The following is a 21996-nucleotide window of genomic DNA, read 5'->3' as shown; positions in this document are numbered from 1 at the left end:
TCACTACATTGAAAAATGTGTATTAATTGTACTATAATATTGAAGTATAAAAGCAATCAGACCCTTACATATAATTCAACTTCAAACCAAATTTAGTACCATTAACTTTTGGGATCAAAAGTCAAGTATATGTGTGAGGCAATTTACAGTACAGTCTGAGATATTTGGGGTTAAATAAATGATTGTTAATGATTAGTCATAAAGACCTGTTTACAGATTGAGCAGGCCTACTCTAGCCTGGCCAAAGTCCAGGTAGCAGCATGCAGCGTTTTCAAGGGGGAAGAGGGGGGGAGGAGGGGGAGGAGGAGGAGGAGGGGTCCACTGTGACTTCTTGTACTGATTAGGTCATGATGAGAGAACAGATTAAACATACCACAACCGTCGAGAATGGAGCAATAGATGCACATTCCTGAGGGGAGAGGAGCTCAGATACTCTGAGCTGATGAAAGGAGAAGGGGGTTTGTTGTTAAGTAATAACGGACGGTTGGTGCAAGTGAGTAATTTTGGAATGTCACCTCAAAAAGACTGGGAAGATTGTTCAGTATGAAGATATTCTGAAAACTGAAACTGTGCTTACCTTCATCAGAGCTCTGTCTCAACAGCAACAATAAGTAAGGATTATCAGCAGAAAGAGGAATGCTGCTGTTCACAGTTTGGGACACACTCTTCATTACATCTGGGCTTATGCAAGTGTTTTAAAGAAAGTTTAGGAGGAGAAGACCAGATCGTAACAGAAACTAAAGCAATGTTTTTATGTTAATCCTGAAACCATGACGCAGACAATTTACTGTGTTTTATTACATGTTATCAAAACAGCAGCTGGATCTTCAATTTGGACCTGTTTTTGCTTCAATGTCCCTGTTCAAGACCTACTTGACCTTCCTGCCTTCATTAACTTTGTTTGTGTGTGCTCCAGAGTGCGTGCAGGCAACCTTTCACTGAACGTGATTTGTTCATACATTGGCAGCCACTAATCAGGAGACTAATTCCATTGACTGGAATGAAAAGTAACAGCTTTGTCTTCTCCTGGAATTCAGACCTCAGAGATTAAGCCCCGCAAATTCAATATTCTAATTGAGTTTAAGTTAGGAAATTGTAAACTGCTTGCATCTTATCAGTAGTTAAGTGGTTAACTATGAGGACAACAAAGCCAAGTTAAGGGCCAATCTTTTTCCAAGTACTTCAAGTACCAAATTGGAATTAACTGGAAACTGGAACATTAACTGGAAGTTTCTGAACTGTGCATCTGACAGAGAAACCGACAGTCCTGACTCACAAGTGAAAATTAAAGTAGAAGCACGTCTAAGGAGTCTCGTCTCTTTGTTGAGCGTGGAGCTGCACTGAAAGCCCATGTCTGGCTTTGCTTCATTCTGAAGACATGCCAGAAAATAAACACTCTTCTGTCGTCAGAAACAGCGGCTCTCTCTCCAACACAGCCTACCGGAGGATTAAGAGGTGCCTGAGCTTTAAGAGACGTGAGTAACATGAACACATCCCTGTATAGCACAGGATACCAAATCACTGGGTCTGATATATAGCTTTTACTCCATAATGAAATAATTAATAAACAACTAAGACTATTAGTTTAGAATCAATACAATGTGTCATTTTTTAACACCAGGTTCGCAACATAAGTTCTGAAAGAAAGTAAAACTTTTGTTTTGAAATCATTCTATTACGTACATGTTGAAATACATTGGTCTTTTTAATTGATCGGTTGTAAAAAATAAAAAAAGGGGATAGCGTGTGCAATCAAGGCAATTCCACTTTGTTGTGTAGCAATCAAAAGTAAATATTTCTTTTGAATAAATATTATGAATCTGTGATGGAGACATCAATGTTCACTTAAGGGGACCTAGTTTTGTATAAAAAGCTTATCGATGCGATATCAAGTTGTGGCAAAGCTGGCCATTCCTGTGCAGGCCTTGATGAACCCAGATACACCTCCATCCTGGTCCTGAGCTTGTAATGGCTTCACTGGAACTGATTATTCCTGGAGTGGAATGGTCCTCCAGGGCTGGAACTGCCCATCCCTGCTCTAGACGCTGTAATCAAGTCAGCAAAAAGGACTGTTGTGCTCATTGCCTGTCACACACACACACACACACACACACACACACACACACACACACACACACACACACACACACACACACACACACACACACACACACACACACACACACACACACATATATATATATACACACACACAGTACCGGTCAAAAGTTTTAGAACACTCCATTTTTCCAGTTTTTATTGAAATTTACGCAGTTTAATGTCTCAATGTACTCTGAAATTAAAGCATAGAACAAATAAACAATTGGAGATAAAAAAGAAATCATGGAATCGTTTTGTTTAACAAAATTTAATCTAAATTTTTGACTCATCAAAGTAGCCACCTTTTGCAAATATAACAGCCGAACACACTCGTGGCATTCTTTCTACAACGGAAATCAAATATTGTTCGGAAAGTTCTTCCCAACACTGTTGCAGAAGTTCCCACAAATGTGTTGCACTTGTAGGTTGCTTTGCTTTCACCCTTCTGTCCAGTTCATCCCAAACCAGCTCGATGGGGTTTTAGTTTGGAGACTGTGCTGGCCATTCCATGATTTGAAGCCTACCGTCTTGTTCTTTTCTTCTAAGGTAGTTCTGACATAGCCTGGAGGTATGTTTTGGGTCATTATCTTGCTGTAGGATGAACCCCTGACCAACTAGGCGTATACCAGAGGGTATTGCATGGCGCTGCAAAATGCTGTGGTAGCAGTTTTGGTTCAGGGTGCCACTACTCTGTGCAAGTAGCCGACTCTGGATCCAGCAAAAGAGCCCCAGACCATCACGCTTCCTCCTCCATGTTTGACAGTTGGTGTCACACATCGAGGAACCATCCTTTTGCCTACTCGACGGCGTACAAAAACCCTGCGTGATGAACCGAAGATTTCAAATTTTGATTCATCGGTCCATAAGACCTTCTTCCAGTCTTCAGTAGTCCACTGGCGGTGCTTCATGGCCCAGGCAAGCCTCTTTTTCTTATTTTGCCATCTTAGCAATGGCTTTCTTACTGCCACTCGACCTGTCAAACCTGCAGCTCGAAGTCTTCTCTTCACAGTTGAAACTGAGACTTGCTTACTTCGACCAGTGTTAAGCTGTGCTTGAAGCTGTTGTCCTGTGAGCCGCCTATCACGCAAGCTGTTGACTCTCAGAAACTTGTCTTCTGATTCTGTTGTGGCTTTGGGTCTGCCAGACCTCTTCCTGTCAGAGTTTCCTCCAGTTTCCAAGTGCCTTTTGATGGTGTAGGAAACTGTACTCACTGACACCTTGGCTTTCTTTGCAATTTCTCTAAAGGAAAGACCTACACTTTTAAGGGTTATAATGGTCTGTCTGTCTTCCTTTGTTAATTGCCTTTTTCTCGCCATTATTAGAGCAATATACTACTTTCTGCAGTACAATACTGTCCAAATAATGCTTAAGAGGGTGTAGTAACACAGTCTGTTCCAACACTGCTTTTATACAGACAGAGGGTTTGTAAGTAATCAACAAAAGTTGGGACACCTGTAGGAATTGTTAGCATCAACTTTCAAGGCTTAATTTACTTCCATTGTTGCAGAACAGCTGTAAGTTGTTAACCCATTACTTGTTCCCTGAAAAAGGCCTTTTTGTATAACTCTGAAATGTACATTATTTTTCAGTTTTTGGTAACCTAAACTTTTTTTTTAACCTCTGGCAGTTTACCGCTTACCTTTGTACCATTTCAGGTTATTCACTGGACTTGAACTGCTTAAATTTCAGTAAAAACTGGAAAAATTGGGGTGTTCTAAAACTTTTGACCGGTAGTATATATATATATATATATATATATATATATATATATATATATATATATATATATATATATATATATATATATATATATAGGTTGATCTGCCACAGTGTCATTAAAGAAGTAACAGTCAGTGCCATCTTGTGAGCATTTCATTTGGATGTAAGTACCCTGTTGTAATTCTGACAAAACACTGCTGTGCACTAGATGGTGCTTCCTGACATAACAGCACCTTATCTGGTCTAGCTCACGTTACATCTATGGCAGGTAACTGTAAATGAAGAGCGTCTCCTAAACTCAGGTGAAACAGAACCCCCAAATGACACACAAATTGACATTAAAGCCTGCAGATCCGCCAGTCATTGCACAACCTGCAAAATGTAAGACCACTGGGTGATGTAAAAAAAAAACTGAAGTTTGTCATTATCAGCATATGAGTGTAAATACACGCCATTCATTAATGGGTTCTTAATTCAAGTTGCAAATGATACCATTTTAAATGAACCAATGTTGTTATTTTCTTGTATTGTTTAAAAATGTAATTTTGAGGTCAGATTAATCATTACCCCGATGGAAGCACCAAAAGAGACTACCATCCTGGCCATGACATATAAGCCCTGCAGTGGACACCTTCATGAAGGCACAGCCTGTCTCCAGAGAGGGGTTCACATGATTGCATGAATGCTCTCCCCCACAGTTAAAAGTGGCATACTGACGCCATAACCCTGTATAGACCGCACTTAGAGCACTGTGTCCAATTCTGGTCACCACAGTACCACAGAGACATTGTGGCCCTGGAGAGAGACCAACAAACAGCAACCAGACTAATCCTAGGGCTTAAAGGAATGAGCTGAAAAAACAAAAAAGAATGTTTGTATGTTCTTGTGTAAACCCACACACTAACACTATAATCACATACACATCAACATGCTGGCTGCTACCCTGTATAAACCCACGTCTCCCAGGTGTGTTTGGGCAGAAGCTGGAGGATACAGTTCAGTATGAGCGACGGTATGGAGAGCAGCTGGCGCCCCTGATCGTGGAGCAGTGTGCTAAATTCATCCGGAGCCGAGGGCTGCTGGAGGTGGGGCTCTTCCGGCTGCCAGGGCAGGCCACCCTCGTCAAGGAGCTGCGTGAAGCCTTCGACGCGGGGGAGAAACCCTCCTTTGACAGGTACCTATCTGCGCTACACCATTGTGTACATTTTGTATTGTTATTTTGTTCCAACAGACCCTCTGATGTGAAACTATTATAGCCACCAGCTGCGCAAGAACAATGTGTTACCAAAGTCTTGTATGTTTGTGGATAAACTGGTAGACAAAGGACTGAAGTGGCATGTGCCTAATATCAGTTTTCAATAGATGGCAGCATCAGGCAACATGGCAAGACAAGGCGAGGTTACTGATGTGTAGTTTTATTAACTGTTTTTTTCATAATCAGTAAGAATTAGAAACTGTGTGCGTTAGCCGCAAAACACTTGTTGACACTGCTTCACAATACGATTACATAATAAAACAAGTTAGCCAGTAACTTACATGCCCTCATTCACAGTATATATGTATGTACTAATGGACTGACAGGCATTAAAAATCCTTTCATACAATTGGATTTCAATTCTCAAGATATATCTGGATATATTCTCTAGACAGCATCTCTGCTATGTCCTGCTCACTGGGGTTATGCATCCTCAATAAATTACTAAAAATAATGAATATAACAAAAAATACAATATAAAGATAAGTAATGAGTACAATTAGGAGTAAGGAACTAATGTAAGAGAGAAATACAAATAATACGAACATGTTTAAGCACAAAGCCGTACCTACACACTCTCCACATGGTTTGGCATTGTACTGTATGAGGCTAGAGAGCAGTGAAACAAGCCAAAGTGCTCCGGGGAAACCATTTCTTATTGCTCCTACAATAGAACCCATCCACACTAGGTCTCCACGTACAGTGTGATGTAGCATCCTCCCCTTTTACAACAGTACTGCTCTACTTAGATCAACTATGCTCAGCTGGTGGCGTTAATAGGTCGATCTTTAACAAGTTATCTTAAGCACCAGTTTCTAGATAGATAACTTTAGACAAAACCATTTTGTAGTTTAGCAAACAGTAACAAACAATGAAACCATTTGTTAATATGTTAGTAGGACAGAAGTTAAACAACGTGTGTTCCATTAAAAAAAAAAAAGTCTGACTTGAATTCACAGTGGCACTGAAATGCCCCTAAATTTCAATATCCATCGATATCATGGTATACTGTAGTTAGGTTCAGCTGTATAAAAAACCTGCATAACTTTGCAACTTCTGCCTTCTTGTTTTTTTTTTCATGCCCATTACTTACACTGATTCACAGATTATTCAACTGACACATTAATAAGGGCAGCATGACTTAACTATTCTATATAATGTATGTACAGTAATATCATTTTAAATAATATCATTGAAGTTTTTCTCTTATAAAAGCTTACCATGGTAAAATCATAGCAAAGTATACTAAACCATAGTGAAAGCATGATGAAGCATAGGCAAGCATTGTAAAGCCCTGGGAGGTATGGTAGCATAAAACACATACAAATCAGGGTAAACTGTGGTAAACACACAGTATATTGATTCGAGTGAAAAAGACAACAAATTCTTCACAAAAATAATTTATTTTAAGAAATTATTTCCATTATTCTTATTTTTATTTTAGCTTTTCTCTTCACATATTTTTTAGAAAACAAAAAAGCACAAACAAAATCTGAACATGTTTTTCGACAATGAGTCTTAATCATGGGTAGACTAAGACTCAAATTTGATGAAACTTTGCAAAGACAATTTTTTTTCTACATTCCTAAAATGAACGTAGGTTAAGGTGACTTAAGGTCCAACTGTTTTAAGGTACTGACATCTGATTAGCTGAGTTTTTAAAAGTGAATGCAGCAGCCCAGATAGACAAGAACCACAACTGCATGCTAAATTCACCACAAATTCAAATGAAAAAAGCAATAGCAGATTGATGCTACAGTGTTGAGGAAAACCAACAAACACATAGTTTGCAAACCAAGCATGGTTCATTTGTGCATGCTTGGGATAATTCTGTTTGTATCCCTCAGTTGATATCACATCTCCCGAGCATAATAACATTGACTGATGAAGTGGTTACTTTGTTTCTTATTAGAGCCTATTTAATAAAGTGGAACCCGCGTTCCTCTGTGTTTTCAGCAGCACCGATGTGCACACTGTGGCTTCTCTTCTGAAGCTCTACCTGCGAGAGCTGCCGGAGCCACTCGTTCCCTTCTCCAAATACGAGGACTTCCTGCTGTGTGCCAAGCTGCTGGCTGGGGGAAAGGAGCAGGTACCACCTGGTAGAAACAGCGGCAATAGTAACAATGAAAAGAAGAATAATGATGAAGTCATAGTGTGTAGCTCCCAGTGGAGACTTCATGGTTGCCTAATGATGCAGTCTGTAATTGAAATTTACTTATCTCCTTGTAAATTACTTATTTGTTTTTGTTGGAAATAGTTTCTAGTGATTTTGCTGTATTTTGTTAGAAATAGAAATACTGTAATTCTATACTATGAATAAAGTTTAGTTAGGAGAGCTCTAAAAGGGCCTGACATTTAGCAAAGGTGCAGACCCCAACAATAATAACCCCTGTATATTAAAATGTACTACAGCATACAGTATTTGAAATATGCACAGCCGTAAGTATTGGGACACCCTGTAATGATGCTGTAGTTCAGTCAATGGTGCTTTTAAGTTAAGTCTCAATACCCATACCAAACAAAATGATTCCCTACCCATAATCCTCAGTGTCTGATTCATTTACTTTCTTTAAAGGGGCTGGTGGAACTCAAGACACTCCTGCAGCAGCTTCCGAATGCAAACTTCTGCCTCCTACATTATATCTGCAGGTCAGTGGGCTCTATTGGCTGGATTCCCAACACCTAGACCAGCAACACAGAGAAATAACATATATACCAAATCGAGAGCCTTACAGTGAGGGAGCACTCTATACACCAAATCCACACTACCTCAATCATGCACGATGAACACACGCTGAAACCACAGGATTGTCACTCGCTTCATTCACAATCCACACTACCTCAAATCATGCACGATGAACACACACTGAAACCACAGGATTGTCATTCACTTCATTCACAATCCACACTACTTCAATCATGCACGATGAACACACACTGAAACCACAGGATTGTCATTCACTTCATTCACAATCCACACTACCTCAAATCATGCACGATGAATACACACTGAAACCACAGGATTGTCACTCACTTCATTCACAATCCACACTACCTCAATCATGCACGATGAACACACGCTGAAACCACAGGATTGTCATTCACTTCATTCACAATCCACACTACCTCAATCATGCACGATGAACACACACTGAAACCACAGGATTGTCACTCACTTCATTCACAATCCACACTACCTCAATCATGCACAATGAACACACACTGAAACCACAGGATTGTCACTCGCTTCATTCACAATCCACACTACCTCAAATCATGCACAAGAACCACACTGAAAACACAGGATTGTCACTCACTTCATTCACAATCCACACTACCTCAATCATGCAGATGAACACACGCTGAAACCACAGGATTGTCATTCACAATCCACACTACCTCAATCATGCACGATGAACACACACTGAAACCACAGGATTGTCATTCGCTTCATTCACAATCCACACTACCTCAATCATGCACGATGCACACACGCTGAAACCACAGGATTGTCACTCACTTCATTCACAATCCACACTACCTCAATCATGCACGATGAACACACACTGAAACCACAGGATTGTCACTCACTTCATTCACAATCCACACTACCTCAATCATGCACGATGAACACACACTGAAACCACAGGATTGTCACTCGCTTCATTCACAATCCACACTACCTCAAATCATGCACGATGAACACACACTGAAACCACAGGATTGTCACTCACTTCATTCACAATCCACACTACCTCAATCATGCACGATGAACACACGCTGAAACCACAGGATTGTCATTCACAATCCACACTACCTCAATCATGCACGATGAACACACACTGAAACCACAGGATTGTCATTTGCTTCATTCACAATCCACACTACCTCAATCATGCACGATGAACACACGCTGAAACCACAGGATTGTCATTCACTTCATTGACAATCCACACTACCTCAAATCATGCACAAGAACCACACTGAAAACACAGGATTGTCACTCACTTCATTCGCAATCCACACTACCTCAATCATGCACAAGAACCACGCTGAAACCACAGGATTGTCATTCGCTTCATTCACAATCCACACTACCTCAATCATGCACGAGAACCACACTGAAACCACAGGGAGTATGAATGAGTATTATAGTGCAGAGGAGACTATGAAACAAACTCCATTTTGGACGTCACAACTGGAGTCAATGCATTTTGTTTACAAGTTACTTTTAAGAAGTCATCCTTTTTACAGCAGTGTAAGAAAACAAGGCCTATTGTTTTCTTAACATTTATTGAGACTCAGAGTAAAATTCTCAGACACGACAAACAATTCCAAATCCCAGTAATTAGGCTTTTTATTAACATACAGGTAAAATTATACAGAGAAATTCACTATCAAATACTTAGCTATTAGCTTTGGACAATTGGCGATGTCAGCCCTGTCCTGTAAGGCACACATGTAACCCACACCTCACCCCACCCCAGCCCACACTTTCCTTGACAAGTCCTCTCTCCTTATCTCCCTTTTCTCCAACACAGACCCTCAATATGTCTCAGCCTATCTTAACTTGGCAGCATTCAGCAACTCCTCACTTAACAAAGAACAGATGATAATACGTGTACAATTTACTGTCAATATGATCTGACAGTGAATTAACTGAATTTGTGAATTTTCAAACCATAACAAAAATAAGGGATCAATGGTCACATGGTCTTCCTATATAAAGCACACCACATTTGAATCTCTTGCTTTTCTCTTGTTTTAGGTTGTTAGATGAAGTTCAGTTCTACTCCCACATAAACAAAATGAGTGCCACAAACCTGGCTACAGTTTTCGGACCAAACATTCTGCGCCCCAAGGCAGAGGACCCTAAAACAATGATTGGAGGTACAGAACGAGAGAATTCATCTCTGAATCTCACATGTTGTGTTGTATTTTGAATATTTATCAAGTTGAGACCGCAATTAGTGTACTGTATCCAATTCTGGTCACCACAGTACTATTGATCACTTCACAGTACTCTGGTCACTACAGGGACATTGTGGCCCTGGAGAGAGTCCAACGAAGAGCAACCAGACTAATCCCAGGGCGTAAAGGACTGAGCTGTGAAGAAAGGCTGCAGAACTGAATCTATTTAGGCTGGAACAAAAAAGAATCAGGGGGGACATGACTGAAGTCTGTAAAAATCTTAAAGGAGTTGACAATGGCAGGGTTTCCATGCAGTTTAGAAACTCCAAATCCTCTCTCCATTGTTGTGAAAATGTGACATAGTAGCACATACCACGCACATTCCTAATGCTATGGGAAGTGCATGGCCAAAACATATGGGTAAAAAGGGAGAGTAAATCGCCTTCTCGTGCTGAAAAGGGATGGGTAAATTGCCTTCTTGTGCTAAGAAGCTGCGCAAAATAACAGAAAACTGTTTGTTTGTTTTTTTGCATGGAAGAGTGTCTGAAAGCCATACCTTATGTCCACGAGACTTCAGCAGCGAAGATCCCATTTGTGACGTAATCTTGCACAACTGTGATCTACTATAATAACTAAAGGCCATATCAAGCAATTCTTTGTTATCAGCTGTTATCTGCTGGAAGTAGCCCTGGCAAGCTTCCTTGACCACATCGGAAAAAATAAGCATACAGTACGAGGGGTTTAGAGACCGCTTCATTCAGGATTTTTTTTTATGTGACACCATTTTTTCAACATTTCAAAGTATTGCGATCTAAAATACTGAAGCCTCTACATATTTAAAAATATAGCCCTTTGCAATTAATAAATCCATCAATAAATAAATAAATAAATAAATAAATAAATAAATAAATAAATCCATCAATAAATAAATACATCCAGTACATAACAAAGCCCTTTGCAAAGCACAGAAAGATTTTTTTGTTGTCTTCGTGTTTGGTCATTGAATTTGCTTTAAAACTTGACTTTTCTGTCCTTTTGCAATAAGATGTTACAATTCATGTTACACTAGCCTTAATTTGCATCTATCACAGGTACCTACCATGGACAACAAAAGACACGTTTGTACCCCAAAATGAATTAAATTAGCATAGCTGGGAATTCATGCCAGTGGTCTCCACTCTACCAGGCTTGAACGACCACCTATAAAGTTGAGGTAAAATCTCTTAAACCTAATTCATTGAGCAAGATTCATTTTAGATGAGGGAAAACATGAAAAAGAAAAGAATAAAGTTGCTTCCATGAATTTGTTCAAAAAGACAAATACAGTGCTTAACATTAGCTTGTTGCAAGACTTACAGAACAAAATTCCAGACAGTTACAAAAAGAAAAAAGGTCTGACCTTATTTAAGACATGACTGTGAGCATAAGCAGTTTTTTTCCCCCTAATGCCTAGTTTACTCTGGTTAACTCTTTTCCTATTCAAAATGATAGCATTGTATAAATATAAAACAGAAATTTTAAATACAGTATAACTTCTATCGTTTCAACTTGGCACAGTATTATAAAATTACATAAAACAGGATCCAGACCCTAATCCAGGCAGTGGGGCCCACTGAATTTACAGCTGAAATTCCACGTCCAGTCCCTCTTTAAAAAGCCTGTTGCTGAGTGTGCTGCAGGCAGGACTCCCTCTGACTAACCTTAGGGGACACTGAGGCCTTCACAACCTCCAAATTAGCCACTGAGCTTGCACATTGCCTTTTAACTGTGTCTGTGTGTGTGTGTTGATCTCCCACAGGGACGGCTCTGGTGCAACAGCTGATGTCAGTGCTCATCAGTGAACACAGAACGCTGTTTATCAGAGAGAGCAGCAGAGCTGCCCCTAATGCTGACAGCAGCCCAGCGGGACAGGGGTGCGCTGCCAGGATCCAAAAGGAAGACCCGACAGCACCACCCCGCGTCCTCGACGGCTCCCAAGGCTGTGAGATTGACAGAATCTGGGCCCAGCAACTTTCATTGCCTTTCACAGCCAGGAAGGGATCGTCCAGGAATTTAAAACAGGAGAACCGGCCAGCCAGATCACAATCCCACATACCTTCTACACGCCACAGATGCCAATCAAAGATGGAAAATAGGTCAAGTGAAGACCCCTCCCCTGGTGGTGTCAGTGATCATTTGTATGACAGTTACTGCCCAGGGTTGGCATGTACGGTTGGCCAGTTCTTGGAAACTGAAACAGGGATTGAAACAGGAGCTTCTTCCATTCCTGCTACAACAAGCTGTACCACAGCTGCCAAGGATGGGCCTATTCCAACGATCACACAAAGCAGCTGGGTTGAGGACTGCCATGAAGACACTGACAGTTCAGCAGAGCGGAGGCTGAGCGATCCCTACGAAAGCACGTTTTCTGTATACGACAATATTGACAGTGCACTGTTACCAACTCCTCTCTCCCCACCACCACCAATATCTAACCTGGAGGATGTGACCAGTGTGGGCTCCTGGTCCAGCTCCTCCTGCGAGATCCTCCTGGAGGAGACTTCAGAGGCTTCCCGCTGTTCTTCTTCCAGGACTGCGGGAGGGGGTTCCATGGAGCTCAATCTCTCCTCCTCCCTATCACTCCGACCCTCCTCAGCACTCACTGACAATCTGGGGGCAGGAGTTGTGAGCAGTGAAGTATTTTTGGCCACACAGGACAACAACCCTGGCAACTCGCCGGCCACGCGCTGCCTGCTAGCTGGCCTCAAGCAGCAAATGGCCAGACAGAAGGCTGAGTATGAAGCTAAAATCAAAAGGTAAGGGTTTCTTGAACAATACCTTTAGCTAGTCCGAGGGAAGTTAAACTGAAAAACATTGGAGGTAATGCTTTCCTCATCACGCACTGCTGACAGTTCATGATTGCATGTTTGAAGTTATTTGCAGTACATCTAACCTGTCTTCTTGGGTTATTCCACAGTCTTTGTTTACCTACAAAACAAAGACGTTTACAAAAGCTTGACGAGACTATTAATCTGATTTCCAAAATGGTACTATACTGATCCCTTTAAAACCATGCTGAACGTTGTCATTAATCTGAGCAAAACTATCCGGCACCTCTGCACACCCCTCCACAAACATTTTCAACAGCGCTTTTAAATTCCCAAAAGCATTTGTATCTCTCCACCAGTTCATATGTACAGTGAAATTAACAGAGTCCAGAGCCCTAACCACTACTCCACACTGCTGCCACATGGCTGGGCTGCAGGTTAGCCTGATGGCAGGATTTCTAAACCAGTGTGTCATACTTTATAAACAGTTCACTGTCTTTGGAGTGAAATGCATCTTCTAATGCTGCTCACAGAAGGACATGTAGCTGTACCAGAAGCCTCTGTAAGATGAAGCACCAGCCATAATGCAGTCAATCAGGTGTGGGGCACTTCCCTTCTCATAGTAAAAGATTAGCAAAGTGTAACAAATCACAGTGAAAGCATGGTAAAACACAGGTAAGCATTGTAAAGCCAGGACAGGTATGGTAAAGCATAGGTAAGCATTGTAAAGCCAGGACAGGTATGGTAAAGCATAGGTAAGCATTGCAGGTATGGTAAAGCATAGGTAAGCATTGTAAAGACAGGACAAGAATGGTAAAATGAATCTGGATGGACTTTCACAGCTAATCCCTTAAGGACATCTACTATCATTCCACAGTCCATCAGACTGTCTTGTCCATCGTGACTGAAACCGACTCAATAGGACGATGCAGTTTGTATACATTACAGAAAATACATCCTGCAATAACCAGTCTTGCATGTCAACAGTCTATATACAAAAAAGAGTCCAATGCAAGACATTTCTAATTATTTGTCCAATCCCTGTATTGTCTATTTGTCTTTTGCCCAATCAAAACATGCTAGTTTGAGGAGGCGGAAATAAGAGTTCCTAATTAAAGCTAGCAAGGGAATTAGAAGACAGTATTTATTTAAATGATCAAGCATGCAGGTCCTTATCCTAATGTTTATTAAATGGGCAAAATACAGTGTGTCTCGCTTGAAGAGTTTCTGATATGGAGTATTGTTTATAGCTTCCCCTCTAATGTCTCTATTTGAGATGGAAGGGAGTGCTGTAGAGACGTCCAGTGAACACATAACAGGAGTAGCTGTATGCATGCTTCTGCTTTCAGCAATGCTGGTATTTATAGCAGCAGCTGTTGTGTGGGAATGAACTCTATCAGTTAAATGTGACACTTAGAAACAGGCTTACCCTGCAATACAAAAAGCACCAAGCAAACTGACTGGATCAAAAATGACCTCATTGGTGAGTATGCAGTACTAGATCTAAAGTTTAAGATTACTTACTATATTTTGGATTATACACCTCACATAATCGGCTCAAGTCAGGTAGTTGCTTTATTAACATTGGGGCATTATAAATTAACAATGTCAGGTACATTAGTGTGTACTGAAAAGATTCTACTAGAGGCACTGCCAAAGATGTTGGCTACACAAAGAGCCATGTGTCAGCAGTATTACCTGTTACTAAAACACCATGCAAAGTTTACAAGAAACGCACTACCTATGTCATGTGTTGTGCGTACTGTTATATTTTTAAACATATTGCCGACTCTTGTCATTTTTAATCATACATCATAAATCAGCCGGGGTGATACATTTCTCAACGTTTACTCAGGAGCGATCACCAGGAGAAAAAAACACGTCTCAGGAAAGCAGTGTATCCAGATCACACTCCCTTCTGCCACAGTGCTGGTTTTCTGTTCCCACAATACACCACTCATTTCAATTGAAGCACCAGCACCATGGCATGAGCTGGATACACTGCAATGTTTAGAAGAAAAAGCTTTCTCCTGTCAAACGTTTCCGAGTAAAGTTGAAAATAAGAAATTCCCAGTTGATTTACCTTTGATGTGTGAATAGAACGATAAGGGTTATGTTGCTGTGATATGGTCAACGCAGGATACAGCAAAGGGATATGAAATTGATTTTAAAAAATAGTTCCCTATATACCTATGATGTATGAATAAACCAAAAAAATCTAAAAACTGTTGTGAATATGTTGAAAAAGAATTGCTGCAATATGGACAACAGCCAATACAGCAAAGGAAAGTAATACATGTCTTGTAAACACTGCAGGGGGTTCTGTAGCACTTTGAGACCAATGCAATGGCTCCCAGAGTGAGTTGTACATTTGTAATGTAATTGACAGTGTGGAACAGCGCAACGAGGAGCTGGAGCTGGAGGTGAAGAACCTGCATTTGAACCTGGAGCAGCAGAGGAAGTGGTACAACATTGTGGAGATTAAAATGAGGAACGCGGAGCGGGCGAAAGCAGACGCTGAGAAACGCAATGCCATGCTGCAGCGAGAGATGGAGGAATTCTTCGACACTTTTGGGGATCTCACCAGTGAAGTGAAGAAGACTGAGAGAATTGTTCAAAGCTTTTGAAAACAAACAGACAGCCCTTCACAGTCCCCAAAGAGTTTTTTTTAAATGATTTTATACTTGATCTCAGCCCATAATCTTTGCTAACCTGTAGCCCGAGACCTCATCACCATAACACCCAGGCTACAAAAGAAGAGCTAATGAAATACAGAACTGCTTTATGGGACTGCTTTCTCCATGCAGAAAGGCACAACACCTAGAATGCCTATATAAGCAGAAATAAAATGCACATGGCAATTTACCTCACAGCTGAGTGCTTGATGACATGTAATCACTAAAACCTAAGGTGACTGCAATGGAAAGGGTTCTGGTTAAATATTTTACATATTAATAACAAAAATATATAGAATTAGAATCTGGTTTGCTCTGGCTCATTACTTCCAAAAACTGTGTGTAATCTCTGGTATTCCCATAGCGTTGGATACTTTACATATAATTCAAAAATGCTTGTGTATATAACCAAAAGTGTAGAGTACAAATCCAAGGAGGTTATGACGAGGTTGTATACTCATGCACTGACGAGACTGCAGTTCTGTTCACCACAGTGCCAAAGGGACATTGTGGCCCTGGAGAGTCTCACGAAGAGCAACCAGACACATCCCAGGGCTGATAGGAATGTGCTGTGAATACAGGCTATACAGTACGCCCTCGCTATAATGAACCTAGTCCCTGGTTTTGGTTTAAGAATACTCTGTCCCTTCAGTAGTAAGGGTACATTGTGTTGGTCCCTTTACTGCTCTTAATATTGAATTTATATTGTAGTTACTGCCACTAGAAATATAAAGAGGAGCTCACACAGCTAACTTCTAGTGGCATTTATCTGTCAGTGAAGCAGTGCTTATTGACTAACAAAACTGGATATCCAAGCTTTGCGGGTGACTTTTCCAACAACTTTCCTTAGATTTCCAACAGCAATCTCCCACTCCCCCTCTCACTTATAACTAGACACGCTAATGAACATTATCAAAATCAAATGAGCAAATTATAGGTTTAACATAATTGATCTAATTATTTTTTTACAGTTGATGATTTATAAAAACGCATTTGGCTCAAGGCACACTACCTATGAAACATTTTGAGACCTGGAGAAAAGTGTTATATTTGTTACGTAATTGAGAGCTCGGGTGGAACGAAAGCTAGAAGACACTGCGGCCCTCCAGGAACAGAGTTTGACACCTCTGACCTAGAGTGATTTGATTTAAGCTTTTAAAATCTAAGTCAACAAAGTTAGCGTAGCAGAGACCAGGACCGGCGGAAACAGTGAGTGGAGACAGACTCAGGACAGTGGGTAAGAAGCACTGTTGTGCGGTTATGGAATGTGTTACCAAGCTGCATTGTTGCTACTGTGTCATTAGGTGCGTTTACACTGGCACAAATATTCCGGATCGAGAGGATAAGAGGACGGATCCCGGTAACTTTTTGCCAGTGTAAATGCTACTGAGCACATTCCGGAATCAGTCCTCTTCTCAAATGCTGAGTTCATATTCTGGACTGAGAGGACAAGAGGACGGATTCCGGTCACTTTTTTCAGTATAAACGTGCTAAGGACGTATTCTGGAAAGATTGCAGAAAATACCCAGCGGGCACTGCACGCTAACCAGCAACGTCATCATAAAGCAATTTCTGACATGACAATTTCTGACGTTTTTACGATAGTTAATCAGTAAGTAATGCTATTAAATATTCTCTGACACACATCCCATAACCAGTAAAATAAGATTAATTATCGCTCACCTTTCCAAATTTCTTTCAACAGTCTTCAAGGTCCACTGCTTGCACTGGAGATATTTTCAAATGATGGCGCTCATTTATGTCGTCACTACAGCAGGGCGTCACCACCTTTTTTTTTCTTTCCCCCTCAAAGTACGCATGCTCAGAGTCTGCTCCTGTGAGAAATACCCCATGCTGTTTCAAGCAAGTGTAAACGCACCGTTCCGGTACAGACTGTCCCAGAATCTTATCAGAAAGATTCCAGAATGCTAGTGTTAACGCACCATTCCGATAGACTGTCCCAGAATCTTATTGGAAAGATTCCGGAATGCTGGTGTAAACGCACCGTTCCGGTACATACTGTCCCAGAATCTTATCGGAAAGATTCCGGAATGCTAGTGTAAACGCACCTATTGGGATCCTTTAGGAACTAACTACTAGACTAAGTTGTGAAATCCATCAGCTACTGTGATAGAAACCAGACAATCATTGATGTGCCAAATGGCCTCCTCTTTCTTCTATCTTTCTAATTTTTCTTATGAACAATTTCCAAACCCAAAAAACCTCTTCTCTAATATATTTAAAGCTATTTTATTTTCCACCAATCTCAGATTTTTACTTTGAAAGTAAAATGTTACAAATGGTTGTATCTGATTTTAAGATTCTGGAATGTTTTTTTCAAATCTGTAAGACTTTTGAGTACTTCAGGTCAGTAGACTATTATTCCCTGTTCCCACCTGGCAGTTGAAAGCATTTTGAAATCAGCCCTGTTGCTTTCCATAGGCAGCTGAGCCGGTCTGGGACAGACAGGTAGGCAGGAACTGGTCACCAATAATACTACTATCAGGAAATACTAGTGGCAGGTGAAAGAATGTATATAAATGATACATGTAGGCAGAGTTTGACCTTTTGAATATCAGCCTTTTTTGGCAAAGACCAAACAAAGACTGTTAAAGGTTTTGTGGTTGCTAAAGTTTATTCACATCACTGAAAGCAGTAACATAAAACACAGTATAGGCTCTACTGCACCTGCTTTACAAACAGCATCACACAGGAGGAGAGGCAGGCTACACAAAGCATCAGGGCCTAAAGGTGTGAAAATGAAAATACTGTATTAGAGGAAACCCTTTACAGCTGCAGCCCACATCCGTGTTCAGATTTAGAAAACACCTCATACATTCCTTCTGTGCACTCTAAGAACGTAGACCTTTGCATGTCCAGTTTGTTTACATACCCCAATCGTTTTATTTGTTGGGGGGGACAAGATTCCAACACCTTAAAATCTGCTTGCCACTACAGCACTCATAAGTCTCATAAGATAATTCAACTTTAGTTTATACATGAAACAGAAATTTAAAAATGCTGCAGTTCCCAAGAGCTCATAAGGTACTACCCTTCTTGCAACATAAAAGAATAAATACATGCATGCAGTTAATAATGTCAGATGACTTTGTAGAATTGTGTAATGTTTGAGCTTGGGTGTATATGGGTCAGTTTTATGAAATGTATCAGTACCTATTGTGGTTGCAGGCAGTTATCTGGTGTGTGATATAAATATGTTGCTATGATTGTTTAGGTGCTTAATTTATTGAATTGATGATTAGTTTGGTCACCACAACATATGATTAAAGATATTTCCTTCCTCATTGAAAACCGAGTTCACCCTGGTGTTCTGACCTAATGATACAGAAAATACAGTCCTAGGCACCTGGATTATTGGATAAAGATTGATTATGGATTTCTTATGGTAAATGCATTCACAGACAACACAGTCAGGGTATTCAATTTGAATCAAATACACATACCAATATTTCACAATCATTATTTGTTACTGTTCAATGGGATTTAATCTTAACATATAAATCCATCTAAGATGCATGCCGTTCTGAGGCTCCAGTTTTTTGCTTGTAGCAGGCCATGTTTATGACCATGTGACCGCTCCTAAATCTCAGCAGGATCATGTGACACTGACCCCACATGCACTCTATCTGGGTAAGTATGTGGCCAAAAACAGGACCTGCTCCCAGCTGGGAAACAACCAACTTCAGCTGAATCCCTTATTTAGTTTTTTTCAAATGGTTTGAGTTGTTCTTATGATATTTTATGTGCTGTTTTTAGTTGCCATTTCCTTTAATGAGGTAATCACAAATAGATTCTGCATTTTTTGTCATCCTAATTTAAGGGGTCGCAATGTTAATGAGTTCAAACTTTTTCAGATATTCTTTAAACATTTACAGTGCAATTCAACGAACTGGCGATACTCTTAATCATATAAACGTCAAGTGCCCCATACTGTTACCAAGAAAGACGCTTCAGAAAGTGGCTTTACAGACTGTAAAACAAACTGGAAAGCCAACAGGTTCTGGGTTCTAATGAAGCAGTGCACAAAAAAACTATAATATGTAATACAGTCCCCCAGGAATCATAGTGTAGTGTACAGCTGAACATGAATGTGGAATACTGCAGCTTCAAGAGGAGGCAATGTACCTTCAAGGTCTGAAACGAAATTCCAACATACCATTACATTAGTACAGGTGATACAGTTCAGACAAGGATTCACACACAATAAATAGTTCATACAGTTGACACGATTGGTCCGTTTACATGACAGGTAACCAATGGGGACTGGGCATATAAAGATAAATAACAATTAGCCAAATACGTTGGCAGCATGTTTTGTGCAGGCTGATATTTAAGTATATTATTTGCATATCCACAAATATTTAAATTAGACAAAATAGAGTGGTTTAAATAGTGTTCATAGTATTTTTCGTAGGTAAAGACAGGATGTTTTTAATTCAAAATGCTCCATCAGAACATGCAGTATCAGTATAGTCCCTAACAAAGGTGTATATTGAATAAAAGGTCTATCCCGTTTTAATGATCAATAACACTGTAAAGGGAAATCCATCATAAACCAATTTGAGGAAGGTGAGATTCCCAACAGTTAGCTCCCTCAATCCCATAAGTGAAGCTGTGATTCGTTAGGGCTCACAGGGGGTTCATACTGTAGCTGGATCTCCTGGCAGGCAGTTCAGCAACAGTTCTAAAAACATGACCTACTTTCCACTGGTTTATCAAGGGGTTCACAATCACAAAAAGTGTGAAGAGTGAATTATCAATCATGTGCTTCAAGAGCACTTCAGGTGGATGTCAAGAAGGCGGGATTGGGGATTGGCCCGGGAGGGACAATCCACTCCTGCTGCCCCCAGTTGTTTTTGCTTTTTTTTGTTTTTTACTGCTGTGTTTGCAGTGTTATCAGTCTGAGAAATCTAATTCTTGCTAAATCTGCTATAGACAGTAATACGTACCACATGAGTCTGTGCATCTTTAAGCAATTAAATTCTGGAAAAGGTTCACCTTATCCAGTTTAGAGCAGATCTGGCAGTGATCGCTCAGAGTGCTGGCTTGATCATTTTAATAATACACCAGTATTAAGCACATTTTTCCAACTGCATATTATAACTAGGCATCAAAGTGATTACACTACAGAAACTATGGACAATTACAATATAATCAGCCATGGAAATGTGAGGACAATTTCCTACGAAAGTAGCAGGACACAAATGGTTAGCATACACAGTAAAGCAGACCAAAGCTCCCCAAATACACCACAAGGGGGAGTGTTGCAGCTAGGAGAGACAGCATGTCAGAAACAGGAAGCTATACAGTTATCAAATACAGGCTAGCAACATTTCGTAACATTTGCTGCAATTTCAGGCATTAGTTTTAAAGTGTAGAAAATGTTTAGTCTGGCTACATTTAAAGTTTACCATATAAAGATAAACAAGCCAAGAATGACCTTAAATCACATTCATAATTCACAAGATAAATAAGTCTCAATGTATCAAAGCTAATTCCAGTGTGGAATTTTGTCTAGTTTCAAAACTAGACAAAACTGCTTGGAAAGCGAAATCCACCTAAGTTGTTTCCAAGTTATTTTGTTACAATACTAGTGTATTTTGCTTCCACAAAAATATGCTACTTTCACCCTGGAGTCAATGACTTGGATAAATAAGGTTGGTAGCTGTGTATTTGCAATCAACTTTTGGCAATCGCATACATACTGTATATATAAGCAAAACTTGAATAACAGCTACTTAGTCTAATTCTTGCTCAAAACCGCCAACAAACACATTAAAGCTTTGTTTCCAGTGTTCAACACCATGCTCAGATACGCTCTTCTTCAGGAATCATTTCCACTACAATTGGAATTACAATCTGTTTCAAATTGTAAAGCCATCCAAAAAAGATGGATAATAAACATGCCTTTAAAACTGTCTCTTGCCTCTCATCTGTGTACCAGTTCCCTGTTATTTTTCTGTATGATTTTGACTGCCAGCACACTATAGATATTCTGGTTAGCAGGTACACTGTATTATGCCATGTGCACCACAGAAAGCGTGAGGTGCTGATGTGTGGTCTTAATAATAAGTAAATTTGGTGGCTGGAGTAATCAGGTATCATCACAGTAAAAGTTGTAATAAAGTCTGATATGCTAATGGGAGAAATGTATCAAATCCTTGGTTAATCTTCCTCTAAATGTGAAATTGCCCTATGATGCCTTTTCATGGTTTCAGCTCACTCAACCTGCAGTTTGCGTTTTTTATTAACAGGTCTCTTGATGACTAGTAAAACATTCTGCTTAAGCGACATCCAATATAACAACAAATATTATTTAAGAGTAAAAGAAGAATATAAAACAAGGGTGATTACAGAAAGTATGAATATAATGCATTTTTGTTTTTACTTTACTTAATTAAGCAAGTCATTTCGGAGCTAGGTTTGATCAGTGGAAACGCAGCTGACGATTCCCAGAGTTCACCAGCTTTTCAAAGCAGTTCTGTGATCTGGACATGTGCTTGATCCC

At 40.1% G+C, this 21996-nt stretch overlaps 1 protein-coding gene and 1 long non-coding RNA gene across 2 annotated transcripts; one reads left to right on the top strand and one right to left on the bottom strand.

Moving 5' to 3' along the window:
- Nucleotides 1-358: 358 nt before the first annotated feature.
- On the top strand, nucleotides 359-21406 carry LOC131696825 (rho GTPase-activating protein 24-like). Its single transcript, XM_058996044.1, has 7 exons — nucleotides 359-1475; nucleotides 4786-4993; nucleotides 7031-7163; nucleotides 7650-7723; nucleotides 9843-9964; nucleotides 11784-12780; nucleotides 15182-21406. The coding sequence occupies exons 1-7, from the start codon at nucleotides 1379-1381 to the stop codon at nucleotides 15417-15419; spliced, it is 1869 nt and encodes a 622-aa protein (XP_058852027.1). The 5' UTR covers nucleotides 359-1378; the 3' UTR covers nucleotides 15420-21406.
- Nucleotides 7042-12571, bottom strand: LOC131699418 (uncharacterized). Its single transcript, XR_009308120.1, has 3 exons — nucleotides 12461-12571; nucleotides 7610-7756; nucleotides 7042-7170 (listed from the first exon to the last, which is right to left on the bottom strand). It is a non-coding gene; the product is annotated as an uncharacterized LOC131699418 (long non-coding RNA).
- Nucleotides 21407-21996: the final 590 nt, after the last annotated feature.

Source organism: Acipenser ruthenus, chromosome 22, assembly GCF_902713425.1.
Source record: "Acipenser ruthenus chromosome 22, fAciRut3.2 maternal haplotype, whole genome shotgun sequence".
Taxonomy (NCBI): domain Eukaryota; kingdom Metazoa; phylum Chordata; class Actinopteri; order Acipenseriformes; family Acipenseridae; genus Acipenser; species Acipenser ruthenus.
The sequence above is the reverse complement of the archived record's forward strand: the minus strand, read 5'-3'. Positions and strand labels throughout refer to the sequence as shown.

What these genes read in the sequence shown, in the direction of transcription:
- LOC131696825 (XM_058996044.1), top strand. Translation starts at nt 1,379, where the DNA reads ATGCCAGAAAATAAACACTCTTCTGTCGTCAGAAACAGCGGCTCTCTC. An exon ending in GTGCCTGAGCTTTAAGAGAC is followed by an intron (nt 1,476 to 4,785) that starts GTGAGTAACATG and finishes CACGTCTCCCAG; the next exon opens with GTGTGTTTGGGCAGAAGCTG. An exon ending in TGGCTGGGGGAAAGGAGCAG is followed by an intron (nt 7,164 to 7,649) that starts GTACCACCTGGT and finishes CTTTCTTTAAAG; the next exon opens with GGGCTGGTGGAACTCAAGAC.